The 12,513-nt window shown below is 32.1% G+C and overlaps 1 protein-coding gene across 2 annotated transcripts; it reads left to right on the forward strand.

The window, feature by feature from the left end:
* Positions 1-6,016: 6,016 nt before the first annotated feature.
* LOC145605483 (GRF1-interacting factor 1-like) lies at positions 6,017-11,724 on the forward strand. 2 transcript variants are annotated; one of them, XM_081661542.1, is made up of 4 exons: positions 6,017-6,245; positions 10,101-10,177; positions 10,713-10,797; positions 11,057-11,724. In XM_081661542.1, exons 1-4 carry the CDS (start codon positions 6,162-6,164, stop codon positions 11,426-11,428), a joined length of 618 nt encoding a protein of 205 aa, XP_081517668.1. In that variant the 5' UTR covers positions 6,017-6,161; the 3' UTR covers positions 11,429-11,724. The 2 variants fall into 2 exon arrangements, with proteins under 2 accessions (XP_081517668.1, XP_081517670.1); XM_081661544.1 differs by having other exon boundaries at positions 6,040-6,245; positions 11,060-11,724.
* The last annotated feature ends 789 nt before the right edge of the window (positions 11,725-12,513 follow it).

Raw genomic sequence — 12,513 nt, forward strand, 5'->3', positions numbered from 1 at the left:
ATATCTATATCACACACACACACACACAACATTTAATAAGTACGAATGATTGTCCTAGGCGGTGATATCCAGGCATGTATTCTTCGTAATGTTTTTTGTTTAGTGAGGAAAAAAGTGACACCGTGATGTGATAAATAATTGCTTGATTTATAAAGTGAAACATGATAAATAATTACTTATGGATTTACTCCGTGTATAGTTTTTATTAATATTATTATTATTATTATTTTGGTGGTCTAACGTCTTGCATGTTTGAATCTTACAAAGATAAATATTTTGACAATTATTATCATCTTTATTTGAAACATTACCCAATAAATTAAAGTTATTTTGGAATAATGGTTAACCTCTTTTTAAAAAAAAAAAAAAAAATCTTGTTTTTGTTCAAAAGTTTGTGTTTGATCACCATGTTTTTCTTTATATATTAATCGGTTATTATGAAATGAGAAGAGTGTGTTACATATAAACATTTTAGGAACACTTATTAATATATTACTCCATGATACGTATAGATAATCAATGCACATTATGGTAAGTTGGTAACTACCTTTTTAGTTAAATCCTTTTTCTTATACAGTATTCAATAAATAAGTTTAAGAGAGCTAGACAATTCGAACCAATTGATTATAATTAATTGAACACATGTTTTGATACAGTGAGTTGGTAGTGACGTAAAGCTTATAATCGTACTTCTTAATGATTTAGGTTCAATTGACTTAAATACGTGTAAGGATGGACCATTTTGAGCCATTAGCTAGACAATTAATCAATAAAGGTGACAGTTTACAAGATTGAGAACACCCGATATTGTTTGATTAAAATATGTTTGTCTAAAAAAATTATCCATTTAAAAAAAAAAAACTAACAAGAAAGATGGATAAAATCGGATATCTCTAATATCTTGAATATATAATGCATCTAACAAAGTGTTAGTTTGCTATATAGTTAAGGTTTTTACTTCAAATTCTAATGGTGTGGCCTGTAGGTTTCGAATCCTGTCAAATAATCAGTGTTTGAGGATTTTATTACTCTCTCCTCAACTCTCAAGCTAAGTGCGTGACTTAAAATACCAGACCAAGAAACTGTGAAGAGTAATATTTGGTTAGAGTTTAGAGACGTCCTTACTTATTAACCCTAAAATAAGTAATAAGTAAATTAGATAAAAAAGATACTTTTATTTTCAATTATTAATTTTACGATTATTATATCTCTTTGTCCTACGTGATAATTTCATTAATTAATTTAACTTCACATTCAATTCTTAAGGTCTGTTCTCTTTAGATTATTTTCAGTTGAGTTTAGTTCTAATAAGTTCAATTGAGTTGAGTTGAGTTGAGTTCAGTTCAATTCTTAATTTCCTTCTCTCATAAAATATTCAATTCAGTTTAGTTCAGCTCAATTCATCCAATCAGATTAGACTCTTATTTTCACCTAATTTATCTTGCATTAACTTCAAACAATAACAAAACGTGACTAGACCTCAACGAATCAGTGTAAAAGGGGACTGATAGTAAAAGTTGAAGTATTAATTAACAGAACCAGTCGTGTTGAGAGCCGTAGAAAGAAATTATACAGTATATGTTACCAAAAAAAAAAAAAAAAAATTAATATTAAAAATTGCTTGTACTACAAACACGAACCTACGATGCTTACTAAGTAACTATGCATATAAATAAAAAACACAAGTATAAATATGTGAACATGAATGTATTTTATTTATGGTTAATTATCCTTTAGAAATAAAATAATGTATGAATGTATCACATGTTTATTTATGCGTGTTCTTATACAAATGTACTTGTGTTCTTTTGATGAACAATAAGTATCGTGCACATATATTCATGATCTAATTTACAAATCTAAACTAGTAAGGATGAATATGTATAAATCGTGAAATTTTAAGTATGCTTTTCTTAGGATATATGTCATTAATTAATCAATATATCATTCTAGTTAATACTTAAAACGCTACGATATTTAAGGTATGTTCTGATTGACTGAATGAAGCTGAACTAAACTAAACTTATTGGAGCTAAACTGAACTAAACTAAATATTTTATGAGAGAAGGAAATTAAGATCAGAACCACTGAACTTATTGGAGCTGAACTGAAAATAAGATGAAGAGAACATGCCCTTAAATGGGTAAAATTGTTAAGAGAAGATTTTGCGTAGAACGGACTCATGTGAGTCCAGTTTATAACCTTCAAACACACCACCTCCATTTTCCTTATGCTAAACTTGCAACTTTAGTGATTAAATTTTTTTTGTATGATTGGACTCACGTGAGTCCGTTCTACACAATACTTTTCCAATTGGTAATCCCTTGTTCGGTATTCATGATTAAGAGGCAGTGCCTCGCTAGATTACTTACTCTTTTTTTTTTTTTTTTTTTTTTTTTTGGAGGAATCTCGCTAGATTACTTGAACACTTGGAAAATATGGTACGATAAAGATTGAACATTAATAACCAATATAATACCTATAATAGATTAGCTAACTATGAAGTACTAAATGTGTTTGCTATTGGCTTTGGGTTTAAGTGTAATGGCGACTTTCGTAGTCTTTCCAAGACTTTATTTACAACTTAGATCATATTTGACTCCATTGATATTTAAATTAAGTTAAATTACGGTAATATAAATTAAACATTTGTCAAACTTGAATCATGTTGCTTAAGACACAATTAAGGTTAAACTCACATGCTTAGGTTAAGTACGAGTCAATTCATATTTAGGGCTTGTTCTCATTGACTGAACTCAGCTGAACTGAAATGAATATTTTATAAGAGAAGGAAATTAGGAGCTGAACTGAACTGAATTTCAACGTAAGAGAACAGGGCCTTAGCTACATTTCTAGACAAAAATGAGCCAATTCAAGTTTAAGTCATACTTCTTCGATATCCTCCTATCTTAATCAATCGTTACTTTGTTGGATCTCTTTCAAAATTTCCAACATAAACTTTGGGCATATAATTTTCACTTGCATAGTGTTAGAAATACAGTACTTTGTAAGCAAATAAAATTCCATTTCCTTTTACACAAGTTTTTAAAAAGGTGATATTATTAGATAATGAATTTGATTTAATCAAAAGTGAATACAAAAAAAACTAGAGCTTGATTGATTAAAAATGAATATATTAAAAAGAAGATAAAAGATTTGGTTAATTAATTAAAAGCTAAATAAATAAACACATAAAGGTAAAAATAAACTTTTCTTTAAGAAGAATTTTTTTGGTGAAATGAAACTTTTATTTGGAGATGTTTGAATTAAGACATTAATTTGTTGTACTATAAAAACACAATCAAAACTTTTAAAGTTTAGCCACCAAACAGTGTAAATGTTTTGGGAAGAGATTCTCAGCTTATATTTAAACGGACTAGGTCACACCCGTCACGAGTGTCTACTTTACGAGTTTAAGGAGGTAACATTTCAAAATTATATGGCAATGAGCCAATAAGGGGTGTAGCTTCTTAGCCTTATACAGTGGACACAATTTTATCTCCTTTTTTAATGTGGGATATACATCCCAATACTCACATGAGCAAATACTCATCTTCGCGTTAACACTCTTTTAATGTGGGACAACACTTTTACTCACATGTATATTTGTTCGTGAACTCAATGAAAAGCCTGTCAATAATTCGGATTAGATTAATCAATGAGATATTCCGGTCTAATAGAGTGCCATTCCCTTAGTCCTTACCTACCAAAAAAATATGGTCAAATAAAAGGGAAAATATGTTCGAATTAGCAGAGAAGAATAATTTCTTCAAAAAAAGGTAGAGAAAAATTTACCAAGTGAAATTATTGGCAAGGGTAAAAACCGTTAAAAACGCGTTGGAAAGGAAACAAAGAATACACCACACACCACCAATCAAAATGGTTCTCAAAAATGAAGCCGTAAAAAAAAAAAAAAAAAAAAAAAAAAAAGCTCAATGTTCAAAAACCCATAAACAAAACAAAACAAATCACACCATCTATGTGAACAGAGGAACAAAAAAGGTTGAATACTATAATCAATTTTTTATTTAGTTTTTATAATATTAAAAGAGTATAATTTTTTGCCCCCTTATTGGTATTTGTCTGAAGCGCCACCCCACCTCTCCTATCACGTGACCCCGTCTCTGAGTAATGTTAAAGAGATGAGATGAGATGAGGTTTTATTACAGGTCCCACCTTTTTCAAACCCCATGGGTACGTCCGTCCGTCCATATAGATTCTTATATACATTCGAGTGTACAATACGTGGATTTTTATATGCATACGAGTGTATATAGAGATAAGTGCATCTTTTTTGATTTTTTTTTTTTTTTATTTTTTATCTTGAAAAACTTAAATGAGATTAAAGTATCAAATGATTGAAAAATAAACCCTTAGGGCATGCTTGGATTGGAGGTAATACATTAAGGGGGTAATAAAAGTCAAACTAAGCAAAATGAATGTGAAAATAGGGAAGAAGGAGATAGTGATGGTGTGATTGTAAGAAAATTATGTAGTGATGGTATGGTGTGAGGTGAAGAAAGAAGAATCAATACCCTCATTTTGGGGGTAATAGTTACACTAGGGGGAGGGTGAGTAACTATTACCCTCATTATGAGAGTAATAATTCCTCCATCTCTCTCTTTTCCTCATGGCACAACTAGTTTAATTCATTTGGAATCACCATGTCTCCTACAACAACACCTCTAATTACTTTTGTTTTTTCAAGTTTGACTTTTATTACCCCCTTAATGTTTTACCCCCAATCCAAGCATGCCCTTAGGGTATGCTTAGATTGAGGGAGATGTATTACTAGGGTAATAAAATTCAAACTAAGCAAAATAAAAGTGAATATAGGAAGGAGGAGATTGTAAGGAAAATTATGTAATGATGGTGTGGTATGAGATGAAGAAAGATGAACTAATACCCTCATTTAATTCCTTCATCTTTATCTTTTCCTCATGGCACAACTATCTTATTTCATTTGTTAACACCTTGTCTCCTACTCCGTACAACAATACTTCTAATTACTTATGTTTTATCAAGTTTGACTTTTATCACCCCTTAATATATTACTCCCAAACCAAGCATTCCCTTAACCAAAAACTTTTATGTGCATATAATACATTAATACTTTGTTCGTCTTCAAATACTTGTCCTATTTGTTTTGAAAAAGTATATTAAGAAATTTAGTACGATGAAGAAAGAAATTAAAGATAAGTGAAAAGGTTAACATCACATGAGTTGCAAGAACTTTGTATATTCATCCAGATGTACATAGACGTAGGTACACCCAAAGATCATATTTTGCTCATTTAATAATTTTTTTTTTTCTCATTTAAAAATTTAATGACCAAAAGAATATCATTGAGCAAAAAAAAAAAAAAAAAAAAATAAAACCCTTAGCTACACCTTACACCTAGAGTATGTAAATTTTTTCAAAGACTTGCAACTAATACTTTTTTTTTCCATTCAAAATAACAAAAACATGTTTTATAAACATTGTATTAATAAAAAATATAGAAAGTTTGGTTTTAGTGGTAATGATTGTACCTTCCAATCTTGAGGTTGGGGGTTCAATCCCTACTAGAGGTACTTTGAGGATAGGGGATCCCTTAACCCCCCCGCCCACCTCAAAGTGTTTGACCCACAATACTGAACCTAAAAATCGTGAGTGTTGAGCTTCAATCAGAGTCTTTCTCCTCGCCATTTTTAGAAAAAAAAAATTAAAAATATAGAAAGATTACTCGTAGACGTATATCGAGTATAATAACCCAACTCAATTCAACCCAACCCAACTCAAACACAAATACAAGTATCCAACATTCCAACCTAACCTAACCCAACCCCAACTTTCTCTATCTACATTTTCCTCTCTCTAAAATAAAACAATTTAAAAAAAAATAATCTGTCCTCTTTATATACCTCTCTCACTGTCTTCTGAGTTCTGAGTGTGAATCCCTGTGTTCTTGTTTATTTATATAGTGAGATAGAGAAAACATCCAGTAATAATTTTAGCAGCAGTAGCACCATCTCTTTCCCCCTCTGCAATTTCAGAACTCTTTTTCTCATTTCCTTCCATTTCTAAATTATTTTTCTAAATTTTGTGCTCTTACAATTTTATTTTTTTTAAAAAAAAAGAAGAAAAAAAGATTTTCCTTGGTTTGTTGGTGGGGGTTGATATGCAGCAGCACCTGATGCAGATGCAGCCCATGATGGCAGCTTATTACTCTTCTAACAACGTCACTACTGATCACATTCAACAGGTTTTTTTTTTTCCTCTCTCCTCTTTTTATTTTTTTTTTATATCTACTTCTTATTTTGTGTTCTGGGGTTTATTTCTTCGCCGTCTCTAAAAGTTTTTCATGTTCAGACAGTGATTCTCGCAATAATAAGTTAGGGGTGGAAGAAGTTTTAGAGACGGAGTTGAAATTACACTTAGTTGAATTGAGGATGTATCTTTATGTTATTGTAGTTAATAATCATCATTCTTTGAGTGCCCTTTAAGTTTAACTTCTCTTTCTTCATAATTTTTTTCGTAAAAAAAAAAAAAAGAAAAGAAAAGAAATTTTCTCTGTATTGTATGTACTGATTTTTTTTTTTTTTCCTATTTATGCTTAATTTGTGTGTGAGAATATGTCAGATATTACTTTTTATTTTTGTTTCTGCTGAAGTGCTGATAAAATGAGGGGTCCATATTATGTACTCTATTAGTAACAAGATCAACATGATTGCAATGTTAATTGTTTTTGTTTTTTTTTTTTTTCCTTTGATTGAGTCGTTAATTTCTATTATACAATTGGGTGTATGTGAGTATAAAAAACTTACTGTATTTTTGTTCATAGTAAGCAATCTATTGACTTGGATCTTAAATTTCTGTTTTTTAAAATTATTCTATGTGGGTTTGTATCTTAGTATATCATCATGTATAAGTATGAATTTATAATGTTTTGTTTTATGAATTTTAATGCTAAGAGTAAGTTTCAGACATTTTTTTCCTCTTTATATTGTTTGTGACATATTTGCCATTTCATTTGTTTTTTCGAAAGGACAAGATTTGTAAAGGTAAAGAATCTAGTTTTGCATGCGTCTTTTGATGTGTATGTATACATGTCTTCTTTACATGCTTAAACAGTGCTTGTTCTAATAATATAGAGCTTTTTAATCATATTGTTTTGGTCCTAATTCTATGCTAATCATATAAACCATATTGGTACAAGATTATGTATGAGTTTACCTCATCGTTGTCTTCGCTAACTTATAATTATAACATTGAATTGGATAAAAAGTATGTGCTTTAAAGTCTGTGACGTATGTGTCCAAATTAAAAAAAAGATACAAGATGAGACATAAATTGAGACATAAATTGAGACATACGATGTTAATTAACCCTCTATGTTTTCTACCTATGGCATGTCAAGGTGGTAATTAGCTTTATGCAGGTTAAAAGGTCTTGTAGATAATCATATTGGTTAACCAAAGTAAGGGGAAAAAATAAACATATTGGTTTTGGCTGTTAATGGATTTAATTATGTCTAATCATATTGATTGGTTGTTAATCAATATATACCTTTTGGATTACTTTTTTTACTATTATTTTTTAAGTGGTTTGACCAAGTAGGTTGTTCAAATGGCACCTTGACTTTCCTTAATTATAGCATGTTCACACCCTTATTCCATTGGGTCACTCCTAATTATACAACCTCCATTGGATATGTGAATTGAAGCTAATTGGTAAAATGACCTTAATAACCTTAAATTGTGTGAAAGCTTCATTTAGGGCCCACAAATTAGGCATCATTTGTCATTTCATGTGTGAAAGGAGATAGTGAGATCCAACTCAGCGACACTATAAATACGAGTATTTTTTATATTTAAAACATCTTATTCACATTAACGTGAGTAGATTACTCATTGGGTAGATCCGTTGATGTATACGACTAATACGAGTACTTGTACAGGCTACATGTAACATGTAAAACATTAACCTTTTGATACAACTCATTTGTTGATTAAATTGTGTAGGGTTAAAATGGTATAGCATAATAGTGAGAGTCTTAACACCAGAGGAGACTTTGTCATTAGTTGCATACTGGCTGAGCATGTGTTCTATTTTAATGCAAGTAGACTCTAGTGACTAGGTCTAGTAAAGTAGTCATAGTACAAGCTGTATATCATGAAATAAAAGATAATAAAAATGAAAAATGAGTAAATGCAATTTGTTATTGCAACTCACTTTCATTTAAAATCTGATGTTGAAGTAACAGGTTCAGGTACATGACACGTGTATGGTTGGGGAGGGTGGAATATAGTGTGTGCAGGACTATTGTAGTTTTCAAGCACCAAGACAACCTAAGGTCTTAGACTCTAGGAAGTACTTTGGTTGTATAAATTATAAATGATGGTTAACTAACTTGTAGCTATAAATGGGTTATTATATAGAATATGGACCAATGGTTCATGGGAAAATAAGAAAAGATTGGACTTTTCATAAAGTTTACTTGAATAAGCATATATGGAAATGTATTCATTTTTTGTTGTGTTTGATAAATGGTAAAATTTTGTTGGCTTTTGATTATAAACAGTTTTATGCTGTACAAGTTTTCATGGAATTGATTGTTTTGAGTCAGAAAACTCAGTAGTTGTATGGTACAAAAGGAAAGGGTTTATGCTTTTGACCAACAGAAAATAATGAAGATGAATAACTATTGTGTAATTACTTGAACCTGTTTTTAACTCTTTTGTCTTGGTTGGTGGTATGTGAATATGTGATTCACATGCCCTACTCTAATTTAGTACAATTGTACATTACTTGATGATTTAAGTTATTACCGCCTTAATTACAACTAAATTTTATTATGATATCAGTTTTAGTCATTGAAGCATATGCTAAACGAGCACTTCAGTCGAGTGATAAGTTGTTATGTCTATGCTAGTGGTAATTAGCCTAACAGATGAAATTAGCCTAACAGATGAATAAGGTTACGTGCTCACATTCGTAAGCATCGAAAAGTCGATATCCATCATACATACTGTCATGCAGCTTGATTATTGCTGGCATGCTGTTGAACATACCTTAAGAGCATGGTTCAACCCCTGGCCTAAGATCTGCCTTTTGGTCCAAACTTACCTTTTCCGGCAGTTGGAAATTGAACCTTTTTGAACTTGGACCACAACAAGTAAATCAAGAATTAATATGGAAAATAAAGATAAGAATATAAATATAAATGGAAGTATAAATTGTCAGTGTAATCATTGAAGTGTAGCAAACTTAAAAATTACTGTAATGAAGCTTTAGGTGTGGGCTCATGTAATGGTCTTTCACATATTCATCAGTTCTGTAAGACCTTTTTGTTTTGCTGGTATTAGAATTTTAGTCTAAACTTTTATTGAAAAGGTGGCAATGTCAGTATTTCTTACTCAACTAATGTTATGACTATTTGGCTAATAATGAAAAAATAGTGTAAATGTACTTTTTAACTGGTGGACTGGTGGTTTTTAGTGATGATGGTTTATAACTTGTTTGTAAACCTAGTATCAAATTTTCTTATCTGCTAAGCTACTTTTAAAGGCCTAAATCTGGAGGAAAAAACCCAGAATTATTATTAAATTCAATTTATTTTGTAAGTCTCAAAGTATGAACAATTGTCATCTCTGATTTATTAAAATGGAAAATCCGTATGTTCCCTTGTAAATCGTTGAATAAAAAGGAAGTTATGGTGAAGCACATGATCATCAATAAACAATTAGTACAGATAAAAATGAATAACGGATTGATGTATGCATAGATTAGCTGCCGTCTCTGATAATTTATATGAGCTTGTTATAAGTGTGGAATGGTGTTTGTAATTTTGTATGCATTGCTTTTTATCATAGTCTAGGGCTACCGGGTTAGACTCTAATACATTACTAACTTTGGATCATTTTGATCCTTGTGCTTAAGTAAAATTGATATGTAACACACTTTGGTTATGCATGATATTTTCATCCTTTGTTACATTAATGCACTTATGATTCTAGTCTTTTAGCTGCTTCATTAATATATACTGTTTGGTTAGCTCTCATTTGGAGATATTTTTTCTTACTGATTTCTAAATTTTTATTGGTTTCAATCTTGGCAGTACTTGGATGAGAACAAGTCTTTGATTCTGAAGATTGTGGAAAGCCAGAATTCTGGCAAGATTAATGAGTGTGCTGAGTAAGCTTAATTTGCAAACTTTTTGGCTAATTTTTACATGAATCATAAATGTATCTCTGCTTGGTAATTTGGTTGTCTAAACAATTCAGAAAAAAATAGATATTAAGCTGGAGGTAACTTTATCATGTTACATCTCCAGTTGCTGTTGGCTTATAATGTAACTAGAGAGTTTATCTCACCATACTCCGTATTTGCATATTACTGGCATGTGCTGTGGGCAATTCTGGAGTTGTTATATTGGAATTAGGATGGTTCAGTGAGCGAAGTTTAAAACTGCAATCGGTTACAATTAGATCAGAAAAATAATTGTTGATTTGCTGGACTTAGTATATATTTTTTTCTTAAATAACTAGATATGCTAATGCAAGTATGAAATTGTAAGATGCAAGGTGCAACTTTAAGTCATTATGCATTTGTAATTTCTAAAGAATCACACTATAATTTGGCATATGCTTTATAATTTGGAAAAGCTGAGGAAAGCATTAGTATTTGCCGCCATGAAATATTCATCATTCAGCTGTTTCGACTATTGCAGGAACCAAGCAAGGCTGCAGCGAAACCTCATGTATCTTGCTGCTATTGCTGATGCCCAGCCCCAACCTGCTACTATGCATTCCCAGGTATATATGCTATGATAAGGATCTTCTGTTGATTACAGCTCATCCTAATTTTGTTGGAAGTTCGAAAATTCCTTTACATTTGACATTATTTTTAATGCACATCCATCATCACTCTTAGAAAGCAATAGTGACTGCAGACTTGTTCCTTGCACGTCGAATCAAATTTAGCACACATTGCTTAGAAGAAACTATTATTTGATTTTTCATGATTAGCAAATACTACTATCAATGGTTTTGAAATTGTAAATTTCTTGAAAAGCAGCAGTATGCTCAAAGCCAGATGATGCAGTCAGGGGCACATTACATGCAGCAGCAACAGCAGCAGCAAGCTCAATCAATGTCGCCACAGGCTTTGATGGCAGCACGCTCTTCAATGCTTTATAGCCAGCAAGCATACCCTACCCTTCAACAGAGTCAAGCCCTGCATGCCGGCCAAATGGGAATGAGCTCTGCTGGTAGCTCACTCAACATGCTGCAAGGTGAACCTCACAGTGCAGCCAGCAGTGGTATGCTTGGGTATGCTGACTTTGGGCGTATCAAGCAGGACATCGGTAGCTCTGAAGGGCGTGGTGGGACTTCAAGTGATGGCGGTGAGGCACTCTACTTGAAGTCTGGTGAAGATAGAAACTAAGATTGTAGTAGCTTGAGCAAGTTAGACGGAGTTGTTAAGTCGGTTTTTAGGAGTTTAGTATTAGTCAAGGAAGTAGTACTTACTAGTTACTAGAAAACATGGAATGGTTAAAAAAAAAGATCACCACTTAAAGGGCTAAATTTTCTCTGATGGAAAACATTGTGGAGTTGCGACTCACAAAGTCTCCATCTTCTTGGTTCTTTTAAAGTGGTGAGACTCGGAATCTTTTAAAGCGGTTTAATTATCATGTAAATTTGTAGGATTATATTCCTAAATTTTGTGTGCCTTTTTTATTAGCTTCATTGTCTTGCTTGGACTGACTTCTCCAACAAATCTTCATAAGTTGATCTCAATCATGCTACATATCTAAGTATATTGCATTCGATATGAGATAAAAATACGGTAAACATTATTCCACAAAAGAAGAATGACCATAGTATCTGCATAATGCTCATGTTCTTCACATTGTGATGCATAATTGGAATATGTTATTTATCTTATATTTTGATAGCTTTAGTTTAGAGATCAGATTAGTTTATCTTTTGATTTTAGAATAGGAAAAAATTGCCCGCAATAATCTGATTTTTTGGTCGTCCGTTGAAAATAGTCCCACTTATGGATTATTTTTAAATAATCCCAACTTTATACCCACTCCGCTATAAATGTTCCCATTTTACTTGGAACCGATTGAGCAGGTAATTTTTTTTTTAAAGTAGAATTTACATGTGTCACTTCTTGGTTAGTCTAAAAAATAAAAATAAAAAAGTAGTAAAAAAATCACCACCCCCTAAGCCACACCAATTCAACCACCACCACCCAACCTAAACCCTAGGACCGCCATCTCACCCACATCGGAAACCACCGCGCTGATCGGAATCCCACCAAGCCAACCCCATTAACCCAACCCTTTAACCTCAAACAGACGGAGACAAGCTGCCAAAATCGAGGAAGGGGAAGGAGAGAGAGGCCGGAATCGCGACGGAGGAAGGAGGGAGAGAGGTCGGAATCGCGACGGAGGAAGGAAAGAGAGTGGTCGGAACACGTGAAGGAGAGAGTGCCGAAATCGGGAAAGGGGGCTGGAATCG

This window comes from Chenopodium album, chromosome 22 (assembly GCF_948465745.1).
Source record: "Chenopodium album chromosome 22, dcCheAlbu1.1, whole genome shotgun sequence".
Lineage (NCBI taxonomy): Eukaryota > Viridiplantae > Streptophyta > Magnoliopsida > Caryophyllales > Amaranthaceae > Chenopodium > Chenopodium album.